The sequence below is a fragment of the Hibiscus syriacus genome, unplaced genomic scaffold (assembly GCF_006381635.1).
Source record: "Hibiscus syriacus cultivar Baekdansim isolate YM2019G1 unplaced genomic scaffold, ASM638163v2 tig00110384_pilon, whole genome shotgun sequence".
Taxonomy (NCBI): Eukaryota; Viridiplantae; Streptophyta; class Magnoliopsida; order Malvales; family Malvaceae; genus Hibiscus; species Hibiscus syriacus.
This window is the reverse complement of record NW_024062715.1, coordinates 8566131-8586743: the sequence shown is the minus strand read 5'-3', so window position 1 is coordinate 8586743 and position 20613 is coordinate 8566131. Positions and strand designations below refer to the sequence as shown.

General features: G+C 31.7%; 2 protein-coding genes across 2 annotated transcripts; one reads left to right on the top strand and one right to left on the bottom strand.

Annotated features, from left to right (window-relative positions):
• On the top strand, window positions 1-2574 carry LOC120122033 (adenylate kinase 4-like). Its single transcript, XM_039141290.1, has 6 exons — window positions 1-151; window positions 1305-1450; window positions 1513-1632; window positions 1712-1879; window positions 2052-2141; window positions 2423-2574. Exons 1-6 carry the CDS (start codon window positions 40-42, stop codon window positions 2519-2521), a joined length of 735 nt encoding a protein of 244 aa, XP_038997221.1. The 5' UTR covers window positions 1-39; the 3' UTR covers window positions 2522-2574.
• Window positions 2575-5118: 2544 nt separating this feature from the next.
• LOC120122032 (cyclin-dependent kinase G-2-like) lies at window positions 5119-7635 on the bottom strand. The gene is made up of 5 exons (XM_039141288.1): window positions 6230-7635; window positions 5999-6134; window positions 5820-5908; window positions 5579-5690; window positions 5119-5493 (listed from the first exon to the last, which is right to left on the bottom strand). The coding sequence occupies exons 1-5, from the start codon at window positions 7618-7620 to the stop codon at window positions 5395-5397; spliced, it is 1827 nt and encodes a 608-aa protein (XP_038997219.1). The 5' UTR covers window positions 7621-7635; the 3' UTR covers window positions 5119-5394.
• Between the last annotated feature and the right edge of the window lie 12978 nt (window positions 7636-20613).

Genomic DNA, 20613 nt, shown 5'->3' with positions numbered 1-20613 from the left:
AAACCCTTAAAAAGTTTTTGAGAAAAAAAAAAAGAAAAAATGTCGAGCAGCTCGGTCAACTTGGAAGAAATACCGTCCGAATCGTTGATGAATGAGCTTCTCCGCCGTATGAAGTGCGCCTCCAAACCCGAGAACCGCCTCATCCTCATTGGTATACCCTTCCCCCACTTTTTTATTTTTACTTTTGTTTGTTTTCTTCAAACTCACATTGTTTTGGAATTTGGATTTTTTTTAATATATATGCACACACACACACACACACATTGAGAAATAACATAGAAGGTGTAGCTTTCAGATTTAAGAGTGTGTTGAATTCTGTTCATGTAATTTTAAACAAATGAATATGATTTCGGAAAAGTGCCGTGCTATGAAACTTTGGTTTTAGAATATGTGAACCAATGCTCATCATGTAGACAAAATGAAATGAATTTTCATGCCAACTTTGAATTTGCATATTCTTTGTACATTCACCTTTTGCTTTGCTTCAGTAATATAGATTTCGGAAGGCTAAATATTAATGCCCCTTACCTATGTTATCCTATACTCGAGAGTGTGTCGGATACAGATTCTGGTGCGTCAGATCGTGAAATGAGGTTGTGGGTAATACAGTCCTCGTCCTTGGCGTACTTAGAAATTACTCTGTATTGAGTCTTAGAGTTGAGTGCAGTAACTACCGGACTCTTGCTTAATCTGAACTACACATCTTGCTTGTATAGTGTGTGGAATTACAGTCTTGCATAGGGTCTAGACTATGGTGTGTGTTGGAATTTGGATACAGATATGGGCGCTTTAGAGAAAATGAGAGTGGGGATAACATTGCCCCTTGTCCAGGACCTACTAAAGAAAAACAAGTCTGTCTTCAGTCATAGAGTTTCATGCAGCAACGCCCAACAATCGATTAATCCGAATTACACATCTTGCTTGTGTAGGGTTTGGAATATGGATTGCTTGCGTAGGGAAAATGAAGAGGTGGGGTGACACAGTTCCTTTTCCATGGCCCACTAAGAGAAGTCTGTCTTTAGTAATTGAGTTCCATGCAGCAATGTCTAGACAATCATTTAATCCGAATCACACATCTTGCTCGCATAGGCTCTGGAGTTAGGGTGGCTTGAAAGTGAATAGAAAGATGCTTATATTTACCTTTTAAGGAAGTCTCAAGCATTGTTGACCGTCTTTATCACGTGTAAATTGCACCATTCATAGCTGCATTAAGTTAGCATTCTTTACATTTCTATCAATTTATTCTCTCAAATTTTATATAAGGATGGTCAGTTTCTAATTATTGGAAATCCTACTATTGGCAGGTCCACCTGGATCAGGGAAAGGCACTCAATCATCAATGATTAAGGATGAGTACTGCTTATGCCACTTGGCCACTGGTGATATGCTTAGAGCTGCCGTTTCCACTAAAACCCCACTTGGTATCAAGGCCAAGGAAGCCATGGATAAGGTGAAAATCTTTTACCCCCGCCTGTCTGGATTATTTAAATGGCTGATGCTATTGCTTTGTAGGGAGAACTTGTTTCTGATGACCTGGTTGTTGGCATTATTGATGAAGCGATGAAGAAACCTTCATGTCAAAAAGGTTTCATTCTTGACGGATTTCCCCGGACCGTAGTCCAAGCACAGAAGGTGATGCATTGTTTATTTATAATTTGTTTTACCCACGAACCATGCTTCCAATCATTTGTTATTGATCTTTGCTTTGCAGCTTGATGAAATGCTTGAAAGGCAGGGAGTTAAAATAGATAAGGTGCTCGACTTTGAAATTGATGATTCGATCTTGGAGGAAAGGATTACTGGTCGTTGGATCCACCCTTCTAGTGGTAGATCCTACCATACGAAATTTGCACCTCCTAAAGTTCATGGTGTAGATGATGTAAGTCAAACATAATAACCCTCATTGTAATCATGTTTCTCACATAAATGCAAATTCAGTTGATGAAACCTTTCCCCCTTTTTCACCAGTTGAAGTTGTAAATTAATCAATTATCACTAGACATTTCCATGTCTTACTTAGCAAACTTATCGGATTCTTTATTCTCTTCAAGGTGACTGAGGAACCTTTGATTCAACGAAAGGATGATACTGCAGCTGTGCTCAGGTCAAGACTCGAGGCCTTTCACAAGCAAACCGAACCAGTATGTTTTCCGTTTCCTAACTATTTCTAGCAGAATGGAAACATTGTAATCTTTTCTCGTTCATTTCTTTTTAAGTTATTTGAAATGCTAGTTACTAAAATGGATGTGATGTGTTTTTCCTAATACGGGATAAAAGAGTTAAGTAGCAACCTAACTTAGCGTGGGGCATGAATGTTTGTTCTTTACGTTCTATCTAGGTATAAACTGTATCTAAAGTGATGTTGGATTAAGTACGTTTTAGATTGCTATTATCATTATCAATGTTTTTGTTCGAAATATAGGTGATCAATTATTATTCCAAGAAGGGGCTAGTTACTAAGCTTGATGCGGAGAAGCCTCAAAAATATGTTACGGATGATATTCGGAAGGCACTTTCATGATGAAATTGCAGTTAGGCATGAAGTTCAGAAGTTGCTTTACTCGTGGATGTTGGTTCTTTTAACCTAAAAACAGGGTTTTTCTTTTTGTCTAAGAATTTTCATAGATTTTTTATCATGGGTATTTGAATGCTCTAAACTTTCATCTCTTTGCTATTTCGGCCCAAACGGCACGGCGATTGACATCAAATCTGTTATTTTTGGATATTTTTCTTTGAAAAGTTATTTTGAAAATCAAGTTGTCTTGTATGGTTTGTCAATCAGATGAATGGAAATTGCTGGTCAGGTCGGTTTGGTCACTTGGTTCTGTTCCTATAATATTGAGGTGATATTTCCACTTATTTCATTGGTGAGAACATTGGTTAAAAAATCGGATTTGACCAATGAGCTATTTTACCCGGTTAAAAGTCGTAAAAAAAACTGGATTAGAGCGGTAGAAGAACAATTGGGGTTATCATGGTTTTGGGTTTGGGATTAGATTCTACTGCATTTGAAATCATATATAAATTCCTTACAAAACACTGGTACCCTAATCGGTTTCGATACAAGTATTTAGATGCCTTAAGGTTCATATAATACAAATTGTAACCTCCATAGTATACTGAGCGATTATAATACAAATTATAACCTCCTTTGTAATATACTGAGCTAATACAAATATTTATGGTAATCCCATATTATTTTTGATAATTTAAAATTTAAAAATGAGATTACCTTGCATAAAAAAATTACTAACAAAGATTAGTTTAAGTGGCGAGCAATTTGATATCGCTTACTGAAGGTCTTAAATTCAAGTTCTTGTATATGCAAAAAATCCCTACCAAAAGACTCACCCACTAAAGTAAGGTATACAACACGAGTCGGTCCTGATTATTAATCAAAACTAAACCCTAAAACCAGGAAGTAAAAAAAATAAAAGAGATTAACGACTTTAATTCCATAACATTATCTGATGATTGTAATGAAATATTAACAATAATAAATAGTATTTGGAAATGTAGGGATGATATTATTCTCATTTCTTAGACATGAGAGTTTTGTATAATCTTTCTGTGAGATTATTTTATTAGTTCAATCCTTGCAAATAAAATACAAAACATAAAATGTAATTTTTTAAATATTATATAATATATTCATATATTATTTAATAATATGTTAAATGCAAATTATAGACAATTCAATAGAAAGAATTATGTGAAATTTCATGTTGATATCTTCCAATTTAAATGTTGTAACCGACCTTTGAACCAAATTCATCCTTACTACCACGAAATCACAAGTCTTCAACCTCTCCAGTGACACATTTTCACTAAACCCTTGCTTCATCCAAACGCTTTCTCAAAATAAAAGATCTTGTCGTATAGACATCTAAGTAATCCCCCCCCCCTCCAGAGTATAAGGAATTAAAATCGAAAAGAAGTTGAACTCGGCAAATCTGGGAATTACGTAACGGTTCTTCAATAGCACAGAAGAATGAAACCCTCGATGAACCAATTACCATAAAGCTTCAAAATCCCACTGCTTAAAAAATCATACATTTTCATACACTTGCTTACTTCCTCTGCAGGCTCATCCAAGAAGAAAACAAACAAGAGTAAATGCCTCATTCAAGTACAAACATTTCCGATCTCCTTTCAAACATATTTTCACGACAACGTTATATCGCATACCATTAAAAATTGATGCAGTTGTAATTACTAGTATTTACAACCCCCATATTTGCATTCAACTTCTACTGATTTATAAGAGAATTTGGATGCTAGCGTTAAAAATTAGACAAGGTGAGAAGATTTTTGGCATTGTTTATTCAAAACTATAACCTTATGATAATAAATACCAACCTTTTTTTAGCAATCCTACCAAGTTTGGTATTTTAACATCCACTTGTAACCGATTAAAACGAATCTTCCAAAAAACCGACAGAATGAACTGTAAGAGCATTCATTCATCCGAAAAGGAGATTAAAGACATAAACCGGTAAAGAGGGCAAAATACAATGTAAGACAAGAACAAGCCTCATTAGATGATCCGTTGTTCTATTATCTTTTTCTCCTAACGTAACATCTGCATGATAAGCAAGAAAACTCTGTCCATGCATAGTCAATGACATCATCATCGATAATAAGTAATCATTGCAAGGGAATAAGTGAAGCAACAATGCCTTACTTGCAAATTAAAAAACAGTGTGCAGGCTTTGAACCACCTTTGCTGCCGCAACACTTGCAAACAAAGAAGAAAACAGAAGGGAAACAAAGAAAAATATGGATATCTCACAAGTTGAAGAACCAACCTATTTATTACAAAGCACATTTAGTATGCAAAACTTACTGCCCATAATACAGGAAACACCAACGTTGTACCCTTCCAAATATCAGTGGACTCTTGCAAGCAATGTGAGAAAAAATTGAAGAAAACAATGTAAGTAATGATGATGAAATTAAAAAGGAACTTTTAAATGTGATTAAGAACATTTTTATGAGTTATGTAATACAATACCAAGAATATGAAAAATGAAAAATTTATAAGGTAAGGTCTGAGCTGATGAGCACTATATATCATCTGAAAATGATCTAAACAACCAGACCACATAAGGCAGAAGGTGCATGCCAAAAGACAATATCAGTTTCTCCCAATAATTTGCTACCACAAAACATGCAACTGTAGCATCTCACATTTTTGTCTATCATCTACCTAATACAACTATCATTGATGATAACCTAGTGGCTGAATGCACCTAATTGTCTGTATCATGAAACAATCCAATAGACGAAAAAAATTACCACTGATATATCAGATATGGATCCTTAAAGCATAGCTCCATATATATTTTGATTGTGTCCAACTTCTTCACCAATCAGGCCAGGAAATTGCTCCATTCACACTTTTGGTGGGAAAGTGGGGAAGAATTCTTTAGATTTAGGTAGAGGAATCTCCCGGAACCAATCATGATTGAGAGCATCATCTGCTGTTATTCTCTGCATAAATAACAGAAACTTCAATTATAGCTGAAGTAACCTACATGTATACTAAAAGTTGGATTTAGAACTCGAGTATAATTACCTTCTCAGGATCATATGTAAGAAGCCTGTTTAACAGGTCGAATCCAGCATCAGAAAGAACGGCAGATCCTGTAAAAGATGCTACAGGGAACTTTTTCCGCAACAAATTATACCTGGTACAAGAAAACAAAAGCAACTACTTGTTAAATTACAAGTCACATGACTAGGAATTTAGTAAACATAAAATCAAAATAATAGTATGGTCAATCAGATGAACATATTAATTGTCAAAAAATACTTACAGTTGCTTAGAATAATTTGCTTTGGCCCCTGGTAATTCAGAAAACCCAGGCCAAATCTTCTCATTTGGAACACCAAGAGTATCAAATATCTGCAATCATCGTCCATGATTCACAACCAAACATCATAAATAAAATAATAATAAGATAAAGTAGAAATTTCAAATAGAAACAGTAATTACCTTACGAAGCTGATCAATTTCATTTGTTCCCTTGAACACGGGCTCCTTAGTTAACAATTCAGCCATTATACAACCAACAGACCACATGTCCACAGCTGTTGAATACTTCTTTGCTCCAAGTAAAAGTTCAGGAGCTCTGAAGGGCAGAAATCAAAGGAAGGTGCTTTCAAATTCAAAAGCACATAAAATTCAGAATGTTAAGAGAATATAAGTACTTAGAAAGCAACTTACCTATACCACTGGGTAACCACCTTGGTCGTATATGGCTTAAGTGGGCTCCCATACAGTCGTGCCATACCAAAGTCGCATATTTTGAGTTCACCTTGGTTATTCAAGAGAAGATTGGATGTCTTCAAATCCCTATGTAGCACCCAATTATCATGAAGATATTTCACACCCTCCAGTAGTTGTAGCATCAAGCTTTTAACATCACTTGTACTGAATTGTCGCTTCATTGAGTCCATTAGCCACTTGAGGTCATGTTCCATGTATTCCATAACCATGTAAACACTGTCATGGTCATCTACAACGACTTCTTTAACTTTCACAATCGAAGGGTGAAGAAAAGATGCAAGAATATTGATTTCTCTCAGAGATGTCACTGGGAAACCATATTCTTCTAAGTCTCTCCCGCCAAGAATTTTTTCCTTCTTTAGAGCCACAATTTCTCCAGTCTTCTTATCCTTGGCTCTATAAACAATACCATAAGTACCTTCACTTATTTTGTTCAATCTTTCATATTCAAAAACACTTCTGCAACCAAGAAGCATGTTCATCCCACTTCCTGCAGACTCTTCAACATCTAAATCTGATTGATCAGCAATAGCATCTTCTTCACGAATGTCATCAATATCCATAACATAACCAGAGTCCAACTTACACCCCTTATCTTCACCCTTGCAAGCATACAGTACATTGTTGCTTCTTTCATCAGACTGTACCCCATCACCTTCCAGTTCCTCTCTTTCAAACTCCCCACTCTCAAGACTTGAACTCCTTATCTTTTCCTCGGTTAGAGATCCATCTTCGTCATCATCATCTGAAGCCCATCGTGACGTAAATAGGTTGGGCGTTTGAAAGCTATCTTTACCCATCAAATCTTTTTCTTGTTCATCATCCTGACATCCCTGGCCAGATGGTGAAGGAGATAAAGCAGCACCGGAATTTGACACTAGAGACTCAGGCGGTGAACGCTCTTCTTTGATAAGATCTGCAGAGACGGGTGGCTGTTTATCAACCTGATTGGAGTCACTATTTGACAACTTCACAGGTGAAGGTGGAGATGACAGAGAGGTAGTTGTCGCTATAACTCTGGTCTTGGATGAAGAACTTAGTTCCTTATTTTCTAGGTCCCACACAATTGGAGAAAACTTCCGTTTTTTCTGAGGCGGCTGCTTAGCCTCATTATCCAACATCGACCTGACATCATTTTTAACTCTTGCAACATTGTCTAACCCACATCGCTTAGGACCCAAACCCAACTTACTCTTATGAAAAGAAGCCGAATTCTTACTATTAGGTGGGTAGTTGCATACATTCTTAACGGGATTAGTATGGCCATATTCCCGATTCACTTTCTCAACATCAATTCTCCTCCGAACATCAACTCGCCCTGCCGCCATACCAATCAAGAACCACACAACTATTCTCAATAAAAAAGACACCAAACAAAAACTCCAAGAAAAATAGCAAAAGAAATAGCCAATCACTTCAAGGGTTGCAAAGTACAAACCCTAGATATGCAGACAACTTTTAAAGATTCAATCAATAGAAAGAGCAAAAAAAGATTACAACCTAGGTTTCAGATATGACGACAATCAAAGCGAAACAGAACCAAACGAAATAAACGGCAACAATCAGATCGAAAACCCTAGAACATGAAATTTCCGTGCTTCTTTTGGCGGATCTGATCTGACCTCAATTGAATCAGAGGTAATTGAAGATCTTACCGGAAAGAAGAACGAGGGAGATGGAAACCACATGCAAAGAAAATCCAGATAATCGAGACAACAAATCTCTCCAAAGATTTTTTTCCCGCGTTGCTTTATCTTCGAGCCGCCCCTCTTCTCTTTTAATAGAAAAAAAAGGCGTTAAAACGACTAGGCAGTTTAGAGTTTTATTGTTTATTTTTGGTTTATTTACAACATTAGCCATCAAGTTATATTTATACTTTTATTTTTCACGTTATTTTTACTCTCTCTACATAACAGTCTGTGTTTTGTTTTTAATAATATTTGTCAATAAAGGGGTGACAATCAAATAAAATAAATACATAATGTTGAGAAGAATTGAATTCAGACCCTTCAATAAAGGTCTATCATTTAATTATTGAACCAGATTAAACAATTATTGTAATTCTATAAAAATAATATATTTAGGTTAAATCATATTGTCTTATTAAAGTTATAAAAATGAGATGTTGGTAGAGTTCAAACAAAATATTAATTTTAGTAAAATTATAATAACAGTTTAACATGGTTCAACCCTCCATAAAAACAACATTTGATTTTTATTTTATTTTATTTTAACATGATTCAACTAATTTTATTTAAAATAGGAAATATCTCAAATTATAATAAATATTTACAACCACATTCGTAAATTAAGCACATAATTAAGAAAACTTTCTATAATTATTGAAACAAAACTATTAACTTAAGATCACATAAGGACCATACAAGGAAAAACTAAATCTAACCAAGAAACTCGAACACAAATAGATACAAATAGATCTGATCGTATCGACAAATGAATCATAAAAAGGGGTCAAGTTATTGAAGACCATTAACAAACCGCAAATCAAACTCGAACGACGTAAAAAAATATCTATAAACGCAATTCGAGTGTAATTGACATGTGATTGGTTATTAAAAAAATAACGCGCATCAGTGACTATTTAACTAAAAATATTCAATTATCAAAATGAAATTGACAATGATTTAGTGACCAGCGAGGTGTAGTTTACCCTTTATTTTTTTAGTCGGTGCGCAATTCAGTTTTGAAATTACTTTATAGCATATTTGGCCTTTAAAGCCTAACAAAAGCGTTGCTTAGGCCGGCAATGTTCTAATAAATTTAGGGTAAAGTATAGTAATGGTCATTAAATATTTCTGAAGCTTGCATTTAGGTCCATCAACTTTTAAAATTTGCAATACAATCTCCTAACATTTAATCCATTTATAATATGGTCCCGCACCTATGAAAATTAGGATAAATTATATAAATGGTCACTGGACTTTTCAGGTACTTGAATTTAGGTCCCCTAAGTTTTAAAACTTACAAAACATTCCTCAATTTCATTCTAAACCCCAAATTCCAAAATAATTCAATTTCATTCTAAACCCTAAATTCCAAAATAATTCAATTATATTCTAAAACCCAAATTCTAAAATATTTCAATTTAAGGAGGAATATATTATATTATCTTTAAGAACGTGATAGCGTTTTGATTTTTTACTTTTGTGAAGAAAAAAATACACTCCCTCCTCATAAATATAAATTTAGTGACCTTCAATAATTTAAATATAAAAAATGATTATGGAATAAATTGAATAAAAAAACACAATCTCTCAATGAAAAAATTAAGAATCAAAATCCCCAATTGACATCCTTATAATTTGTATTTATTTCAATTATAATTTAGTTTTTTAATAGTTTGATGTGATTATAAGATAGTATTTATTCAAATTTTTTTAATTTATTAATAATATAGATATACCCTACAAACACAATTGTTTGAATTTAAAACTTTTAAAGAAAATAACATTTCTTTTACCTATGAAATCACTTAACGAGTTATAATATAATTTTGTTAAATGTATTAGAAAATTAAAAAATAGATCGTGCTAGAACTAAAAGAATATGTGACCATGAAATAGAAAGTTTACGTACATTACGAAAACATGGCACAAACCCCATCTCTTTTGAGTTGATTGTTATCATCAACTTAGGGTATATTATATTAAATTATTGATTTTTTATTTTATTTTTGAAGTAGTAAACTTCAGTGTTTATTTTTTATTGTGTTTTTTATGATTTTATTAAATAATTTTTCTACAAAAATATTCGATGTAATAAGTAAATAAATATTTAATTATCATGGTAATATTTATATTTTAATTATAATAGAAATAATATAAAAATAAAAATATATTTATACATCATTACTATAATTAACATAACTCATATATAAAATTTTGACTCTGCTATTTATTTAGTCTTAATATTTATATGAAATATATAAAATATATTAACACGTATGATTAGATATAAAAACATACACAAATAATCATAAATATATTTATTTTTAAATAAATGAATTATTATCATATATTCTTGCTATTAAAAAATTTTCATGTCTTTAAATTAATATTAAAAAAATTTCATATGTTTTTAAATATAAAAAGTAAATTAATTAATAATTTAGTGACATCGGCGTCGTTTATAAAAAAAGACAGAAATTGAAGTATTTTAGAATTTGAGTTTTAGAATGTAATTGAATTATTTTGGAATTTAGGGTTTAGAATGAAATTGAGGATTGTTTTATAAGTTTTAAAAGTTGGGGGACCTAAATTCAAGTACTTAAAAAGTTTAGTGACCATTTATATAATTTACCCTAATTTTCATAGGTGCGGGGACTATATTGCAAACGGAATAAATGTTGGGAGACCGTATTGCAAGTTTTAAAAGTTGAGGGACCTAAATGCAAGCTTCAGAGATGTTCAGTGACTGTTACTATATTTTACCCATAAATTTATTATTGGATAAGATACATCACATGTCAACTATTTGTTCAGTTATAAATGTGTTATTTTTTTTGAAAAATGTTATAATTTAATTTCGCGATTAAGATATTATTCTAAACAAGCATTGATCTTTGAACTTTAAATGAATAAGATGTAGTATGGTATAATAATAATTTTAATCTTAAGAATTTATTTATTTTATTAATTTAGTCTTAATTTAAGATAGTTTAATCAATTTAATCATTTATATTTAAAAAGTCCAGCAATTAAAGATCTCTAAGTAAAATAACAATTTAAAGGTAATTGTTGTTAATTCTCAAAATATAACATAATTTTAAATGCTATTTAATTATATTCTAAATAACTTTAAATTGTGTTTTAGAAATGACGATTTGACCCTCACTATTTAGCTGGTAAAATAGTGGGTAGTTTCATTCATATGAGCAGATCCCTAAGTAAATATTTGCTTTGAAACAATCTTTGATTTTTTTCTTAAGTGTTATTTTGAGTTGAGAGAAGAGTAGTATCATCCAAGTCCACTCCATCTTTCGGGTATTCGAAACTTGGAGAGTTGTGCTAACCTTAGGGGGAATTCATCCATTGTAGCGATTACACACATCGGGGTGAATTCGCTTCTAAGACAGTGTTAATACCATGACAAGACTGATCAATTCTTTGCTTATACGTTTTATTTAATATTTTTCAGTCAGTGTTAATGCCTCTTTTTGCAGTAGTCTATTTTCCAACAATTTAGAAGCAAATTCTTAAACTGTGTACCATATGTTGAATTTGAATATCTATGTGCCATAGTGTGGATTCAAATTGTAATACCTCAAACCTCTAGTTAGTGATCAAAATGAATAAATTGAAAGTTCATGGAACAAAATGGTAATTTTCCCAAAATAGGTATTTTATGCCATGAAGGAATAGTTTAACCCCCCAAGAATGATGTTTTCGTGTTACTCGGGCTTTTGATACATAATTTTTGTTAAAGGCTATAAGGGTTAAAGTTCGAAAAAAAATTTGGATAATCAGATTGAATTAAAAATTTGAGATATTTTGTTAGATGGTAGAGCAAGGGAAAAATATCATTTCCATGCTTTAAAAGGATAAGGTTTAATACGAACCATTGGATTAAAGTTTAATTTACATGTTAAATCTAAGCCGTTAGATGAAAATGACATTGTAAATATGAAATTTTACAAGGGTAAAGTTGGTAACTATTAACTCAATGGGTTAATCTTAGCCCTTGGATGAAGATCTTGGCATGTTACATAATGGTGAGCATTGGATTTTAAGGGTGAAATGGTCATTTGGATTAAAATGAATTTTAAATTCATTAAAGTTTGAAAAGTCAAAAATAACTATAATAAAAGAAAAGAAAGTTGAAGAGTTTTCTTCATTCTTCATCAAAGTGGACAGAACCAAGGTAGAAGAAAAAGAAAAATAAGATAATTTAGGTTTTTAACAATTTTGATCCTAAAGACTTGATTTTAAGATTATGTTGTAAAATAAAAAATTGTTCTTCATGGAATTTTCTTTCATTTGGTAGTAAAATTTCATGGATTGGTTGGGTTAAGTTCTTGAATTTAATGAAAGAAAGTTTAGGGTTTATGGATTAAATTGGATTGAGACTTGGACTTGAAGGATTAATTGTTTATATAGTTTTTCCATGCTTTAATCAAGATGAATGTAACATCCTCAATACCGGATTAGTGACTAAATTGTAAAATTTTAGAATTTGGTGATTAAAGTAGAATAGTTGAATAGTTCAATGATTTATTTAGAAATATTTCCTGGAAGTTATTAGTAATTATCAAAAGAATCAAAGGGCAAATAGGTCATTGAACAAGGAAAATAATTGAATAATAATTAGTGGGTATTATAATACCCTTGTTGAGCATGTTTTGAGAAGAAGATGAAAAAGGTCATAGAAACTCAAAGATTTGTAAGTTATGAAAGATTAAAGAGAATGAGTTTTTAAGAGAATTTCTGGAAAAGAGTTGATAAGTTGAATTTGAAACTAAATTTGACTTGTCATCAACTTAATTAAGAGATATGAAGTGATAGAATTGGATTTAGAGCATCTTGAAAATTTGGTATGATTATTGATTTCCATATAAAAGATGGAATTTTGAAGTTAAGGATGTATTGAATGAGTAGAAATTAGTTTAAGTATATGTACTTGAGTTAAGAATAGAAAAGGGAATGAAACATGAAGAATTTAAGCTAAAAATGATGAATTTTCGGGCTTAAAATACAATTATGGGCTATTGTGCATTGGTACACATTCAACATGTACCGATGTATCAAGGATAAATTTCCAGAAATTATTCAGTGTGTATCGATGCACAGGAAGTGTATTGATGCACCCCTTAAAATGAAAACATCGAATGCCATAAGTTCATCGATACACTATAGTGTGTATCGATGCACTACAAAGGAAAAATGAAAATAGATATTTATTTTAGTTTAAGAAATGAAATATTAGAGTATGCCAAGTGGAATGCTGATATGTATATTATATGTGTGATTATGTAGATATAGAACATAATTTCGTTCTGGAATGATCAAAGAATTAAGAACGATCAAAGAATTAGGATCAACTCAAAGTAAGCAAGGCTAAGGTGAGTGCAATTTAACTTATAGTTATGTTATAGAACAAACATTGGCTTGTGATGAGCCAGTGACGGAGTTACTATGGTAAGAAGTGACTCTTAAAATGTTATTTGATTTGTAATGCATTCATAACATTATATATAGATATTGTATACATCATTAGGTAAGATTTATGATAAGTCTCATTCCCATGTTTAAATGCATGATTCCATAAGCACAAGTCTATGATTGTTATGATTTATATTTGTGCATAAGTATATGTTAGTGTGATAAGTCATGTAAAATAATACAAATGATCTATATGATTGTATAAGAATATGAAATAAATTATGTGATAAAGGCATAAGGAATGAAATGAATATGTGAACATAAGATAACCAAGTATAATTTATACTATATGGTATAAGTGATTACACGAGAAAGGTTATGAAACTCTATGAGAACAATATTTAAGTTAGGAGGCATAGACATAAGTGATTTTATAAATATATAAGATAAGTTATATGGTAAAATTTATGTGTTTAAATGAAAGCTTAATTTTTTATGAGTTTTATATAAGTTGAGTTGAAGTTACTGTAGCAGTGCATCAGTACACTGTAACACTGTTCACGGTACTATTCATACCATATAGTACTATTTAAACCATATAGTACTATTTATACAATATAATACTATTTAAACCGTATAGTACTATTCATACAATATAGTATTATTCATAAAAACGTTTCTTTCCTTAAATTTGTTATAACGAAGCATAATTCAATAATATATTATCGTATTTTCTTAATATAAGTCCAATTATATGAAATGATATAAGTTAGTATATACTTATATGATATATATGTTATTAAGCATGATATATTTGATTATAAGAAGAAGATTATAAATCATGTGAATGCAAGTTTATAAACTAATATATATGTCTATGAGAAGTCATAAGAATAAGATACAAGAAATGTGAAATGACATGAAAAGTTGATAGAAGCTAGGTAAAATTAATCTATGTGACTACATGTATATGTAATACAATTTATGTGACATAAGCTATGTGATGACATCCCATGAGAGAAGGTATATGTGATAAGCTATGTGCTATATGATATATGTTATATGACATGGACCTATGTGATTACGTGAGAAAGAATATAAGCTATGTGACTATTTGAACATGTGAATATATGTCTATGAAAGGCATAAGAACAAGATATAAGCCATGTGACATGTGAATGTGACTCATATAGAAATGATCTACGTGTAAGTGAACTGTGTGTTTATGTGAATATATGAAATGATATAAAGAATAATGCCCATGTTATGTGTCATAAGATCTAGATGTATAGTTGGCATGCCAAGAGTAGAGGGTCTACGCGGTCATTCGGGAAAATTCTACATGGTCATTCGGGACGTATATGTATTCTTTGGAGCATATATGATGTCTTTTGAGACACCTACTTGATCTTTGGTATATGTATATGATTCTTAAGGAATTTCTATATGGTCCTTATGGATAACATCGGTGTACTCACATACCTTAAGTTCGGTGCAAATTCTATGTGGCACTTCGGTGCAATTTATAGGAGCTGTGGTGTCAGCATTTGTGCACAACCTCAATGTACTCACATACCTTAAGTTCTCAAAAGTATACATGGGCTAATAAAGCAATAATATAAATATATTGTATGTAACATGTGTATATGTGACATGTTATAAGGATTAGATGATACTATGTGTTATTCTTTGTAAATGATAATATATGTGCAGGTGGATAATTATTGCATGATAGAATATAAGTGGTTGTATGTATTGTTTAATTAAGAATTACTAAGAGGTTTAAATGATAATAAATAAAGTAAGGATGGAAATGATAAGTTATGTATATGAATATATTTAATTATATGAAATGCTATATGGTTTTGTATGTTATGATAGTATCAATTGTACATGCATCGTTATAAGTAAGAGTTTACATTATATGTTTTATATGTCTCACTAAGTCAAAGACTTAGCGTGTGAGTGTTTCACACGTAGGTTTGGACGAGCTTATGGAGCGATGAAAAGCAAGACATGTCAGTTTCTCTTTACTGAAGGTCAGATCATAAGAGAAATGAATAGTATGTATTTTGTAATACTGATTATGGTTGGCATGTAAATAAAGATTTGAATCCGTTATTCTCTAATTGGTTTTGTAAAATCATATGATTATATTTTATGTAAATTATTCAGTTGTATCTAGTAAAAGTTTAAAATTATTCACAATTTTGTACAAGTAAATGTTTTGAAAAGTCGATGTGACGTCTTGGACTCGTATTCGGATCGAGTATGGGTTAGGGGTGTTACAATGAATTTAATGGATAAGTTAATATACAAGGTTAGGCCATGAATAAGAAAATTAGGAAAAAAATAAAAATTATCCAAACTTGTTTTGATATTTATCATGGAGGATTAAGCTTTAGAATGTTGTTTGAAGTAAAAATTCAAGTATGAACACACCATGTTGTGTTCGACTATTAGGGTTTTGAATTAGGGTTTTAGGGTTTTGATGAAATTGAAGTGTTCATGTTGGTTGCCATCATCTATGTTTCATTTTTATGGAAATTAAAATTATTAAATTTGGAATTGAAATATGAAGACCCCTAATTTGGTCCTTGAAACCCAAGAGAGAAAATAAGGTTTTAGTGAAATTTTGGTATTCAAGGTTAATTTAAAATGTATGAAGTGTAATTAGTTTGGATTGATCATCGAAAGAATTTTTAGAAAATTCTTTATTTTTGTATGCATGGTTAGAATGGATTCTAACATGTATCTTTGATTTTAGTTGTTGTGTAATTGAAGTGTGTGAACCATCCAAGTTCAATTGAGGTGAAGTGAATAACAAAGTAAAAGAAAAGAGCACTTATAAAGATTTTGAAAAAAACTGTATTTTGGTTTATGTTTAAAGTGTCAAGGTGAGTGAATGTTTATGATATATTTATGTTTAATGTAAACATTAGCTTGCGATAAGCTAATGATTGAGTTATTATGGTAAGAAGTAACTCTTGAATATTATATGACTTTTTGATTCATGCATGTAGGTTAAGTTTGTATTTAGAAGGTTAATAGAATCAGTGGATAAGCTAGATATGCAAAATAATGAAATATGCATAGATTTTATAATCTTAATAGTAGATTTGAAAAAACATCATAAATTCTATAAAAATGATTAGAATGTGATTCTTATACTATTGTTTTTATGTTAATTTAGTTTCGTGTAAAATAAACGGATACTGATTTCGAAGTATATACTAGAAGATATGATTTTTTTTATCCATGATAGGTCAGAGAACGGGGATGTAGATTCTGGTCAAAATATATTCTATAAGTTGGATTAAAAAATTCACCATAAATTGTAGAAGTCAAACTAGAAAGAGTACTTTATATGGTTAGATTCGTATCCGAATGTAGTTTCTAATAGAACAAACGTAGTTGAATTCCGGTGTGTATACTAATACAAAATAATAATGCTTTAAGGGTAGCACAAACTACCATAATAGAAAGATAAGTGGTTAATCATGCAATTTATGTCACCTTTGTATCATATGTTATTATAGAGGTTTTAGAGGAGCCAACTCTATTATATTGGCATGATACTTATGATATTGATCATATGATGGACATGATATTTACGTGTCAAAAAGGTAAATGATTAATGATATTTTCATGATATATTCATGTTATGTGGAAATAGAATATTTAGGGTATAAACTGCTCATTCTGCTATTATATGAAATGCTCAATATATTGTTATCTTTGATGATTGAAGAATAAATGATAAATAATGGAAAGGTACATTGTATATACATTGAGAGTTCTTGGTATAGTTGGCATGCCATAGAGTTGGAGTATTAACAACTACATTGAATACATATTAGATGTGATTTTGATACTATTGTACATAGTCGTTGGGCAATGGCATTTTCAATTGATAGAACTTGTCATGTGGGCGTGACGAGTTTCAACGGTCATATTGATAAATTTTCAGTATAAATAGGAGTGAGGTTAGTTAATAAAGTTTAAATGAGAAGTTAGAAAGAACAAATTTTGAGAATCAAATCATGCATTTGTGGGAAACAATTTATGAAAAAAATCTCGAACGATCTATTTGGGTTTAACGATTCAATCACCGACAATTCTAATTCAAGCTTGTCTTCATATGAGAAGTGGATAAATGAGACAATAAAGTCAATGCTCGATGAACATAAGGAGAGAAGAAAACTTGAAGAAGATATTAAGGAGATGAAAATCGAGAAGAAGAAGAAGAAGCATGAAAACTTATCAATCCGATATAACAAACAACTTATAGAGAGAAATGAAAAAAAGAAAAGAAAAATAATAGTATGAAAATTGAGAAGAAGAAGAAGAAGAATGAAAGTTTATTTTTATGTTGAAAAATATTTTAAATATATGTATGAATTTGTGTTTAGTTAAAAGTTATTTATGAATAGTTTGTAATTATATATGAAAAGTTAAGAATAAATATGGTTAATGATGTTCATAAATTATCCAAAAAAAGAAACTAAAGACAAGAAATTAGAGAAGTACATAAAGGGAGTAAAAAAGGTATAACAAACAACATGAAAACAAAATTATGAAGGTTTAATCAGTCAGATCGTATGTAGAAATATCCAGATAATTCTTCATGTTGAGGCCTTCACATCTACAGTGGCCACCATGCTTTGGTTGACCTTGCTCTCGTTGAGATCATTTATATCAGTATGAATTTGACTATATTCAGGTCTACCCTTCAATTTCCTTCATAATTTTGGATTTGGCAACCATTGTTCAAAAATTGTTAGTGGCCAATAAGCATCGTTTAAAGGATACTTAAACTCACAACTATATGTGTTACATATAATATGTAGGCTATAACAATCATCAACATAAGAGTATGGGTCAACATTAACATGTATACATGCAGCGACAGTGTGAGTGTATGATTATTTAAAAGCTTCAAATCGTCTGCAATTACACCATCTTCTATTGAGATTATCAGTGTATGTGGCAGAATTGCCACCCTCATGTGGTCGAACAAGTGCTTGGATAACGTAATCAGAATCAAGTCTGTCGAAATTATGAAAAAAACATTGATATTGCATTTGTTTGTTTTCTGTTCATTACTTTCTCCAAATCTAGATCCCAATTTCTCTCATCGTTGATCATGGCTCTATTTGTTCACATTTGTTTGCCCAAACTTTTCCAATCTGAAGTAAGTCTCCCTAACAATACTTACTACCAGAAGAATGTCGAGTCTCTTTAAGCTCTGAGTTGATACATTCGGCAAGATTGGCTGTTATATGACTGCAACGTCGACCCTAATCATCATATGTATGTATTCATATTTCTCAAGGTATTTCAACTACAAAGTTATAAATATCTTCTTCGTATCTCCTCAAATTTTCTAGCCTCACACGGTAGTTTGGTTGTAGTAAAACATATCTTGAAAAAACTTGGATTTAAGAATAATAAATGAAAAACACAAATAAAACATAAAACACGAAGGAAAAAAAACATAGAAGTTACCCATGTTGATAATCTCATTTTTGTTCTTAAATCTCGCCATTGCGTTAGAGGCAATATAATGTATACAGTACGTCGGATATGCGTAGGGAAACGACCACCTACTTCTCGGTTTAGAAATCGTCGTTAACAACCCAAGTGAACAGTCTGATATCATACAAAATTTATCTTGAGTGACAACATGGGAATACAAGTTGAAGAGAAAGAAATTCAAAGTTTCATGCGACCCGTTTTTAACAATTGCGAAGGCAATAGGGAAAATGTTTTTGTTCACCATTTTGTGCAAAAGCTATTATTAGGACGTGTTTGTATACCCTATACAAAAAAGTCTCATCCACTTGTACCATTTGTTTGCAAAAGAGAAACCCTTCAATAGATGACTTGAAAGCCCATAACAAGCCACCAAAAACTTTCTTGGGATAACTTCTCTAGTAATCGTGGTCGTAAGATGAATATAATATCATACAATGGTTATAGGGATGAAAAATTTCATTAAGCGCAACAAATATGATAGCTTATTATATGACTGATCCCAATCGTCGTACAACAGTGTCATTACTTTTCATTTCCACATTCGCAACTTGTAGTAAGACAAAATATAACCAAATGTATTCCAGATAGATGTCACTATCACTGAAACTAGGATCCTTGGATTTTTTTGACCAGAAGCTTCACATATGAACATAAGACATCGGAATCTAAATGTTTGTGGCCTTGTGTCAATAAGCTCAATGTACATATGTGCTAATTATTTAACCTTGTCACTTCCCACAACATCTTCCGTTGTAAGTATAAAACTCGTATCTTCCACTTACAACTGATGTTATGGTTTATACACTTAACAGAATATGTCTTTTGATTAGGCTCTACAACATAGAATTCGATATGGGCTTTGATACAGTACTCATTCACTGCTAGTTTATCATCATTTTTAGTTTCAAATATGGACCCAACTGTTAACTTTATTGATCCGACTTCAGATGCACCTTAGTGGGTAACATAAATATCCGACATGTCAGGAATCTCGGGACTCCACATAGCATCATAATTAAAGAAAGCATTGCGACTGAATGATTATAATGAGGCATTTGAGGTTGTGTCATTTAAGGTAAAAGGGGTGTTGGTGAATGGGCCCAACCGATTGGAGCATTATGTAATCCATGACCCCGTGAAACCGCTGCCTCCCAGACATCACCCTCTATATCGAAACATTATCCTTATAAAATAGTCTTGGCAATATTAGAATCATCAAGTATTGGTGTCATCGTATTCCATAATTGGAGCAACGATTTCATCATCATCGCTAAACTCAGTAAGGCTTTCACCGAATCGCCCAACAAGGTTATCATCTACACCACTTTCATGCACTATATATGGTATTGGTTCTTCAGCGACGGGTACAACTATTGATGAGATAGGCAGATTTGTTGGATTTGTCATTTCAGTGTAAATCTCGATCATTTGATAATTGATGCAATCCAACCATAACATCAACATCGTCATCATTCTCAAGATGGATTGCTCTATATGTGAGTGGTATCTCTGAGATTATGTATCGATAACTCGAAACAAAAACTCCAAGTTTTCTTTCAATTTTCTGCTTCATTTGGCGATAAGATACATCTATATGGAACATCTTATTTAGGTACCTCTGTGACGTAAACATAACACCATCATCAGTTTGTATAATTTGGGCAT

Bases quoted from the DNA above. Each gene is read 5' to 3' on its own strand.
- LOC120122033 (XM_039141290.1), top strand. From the start codon at position 40: ATGTCGAGCAGCTCGGTCAACTTGGAAGAAATACCGTCCGAATCGTTG. The intron at 1,451-1,512 runs GTGAAAATCTTT...ATTGCTTTGTAG, and splicing joins CCAAGGAAGCCATGGATAAG to GGAGAACTTGTTTCTGATGA. The intron at 1,880-2,051 runs GTAAGTCAAACA...ATTCTCTTCAAG, and splicing joins AAGTTCATGGTGTAGATGAT to GTGACTGAGGAACCTTTGAT.
- LOC120122032 (XM_039141288.1), bottom strand. From the start codon at position 7,620: ATGGCGGCAGGGCGAGTTGATGTTCGGAGGAGAATTGATGTTGAGAAA. The intron at 6,135-6,229 runs GTAAGTTGCTTT...TCTGCCCTTCAG, and splicing joins GTGGTTACCCAGTGGTATAG to AGCTCCTGAACTTTTACTTG. The intron at 5,909-5,998 runs GTAATTACTGTT...CGATGATTGCAG, and splicing joins AAATTGATCAGCTTCGTAAG to ATATTTGATACTCTTGGTGT.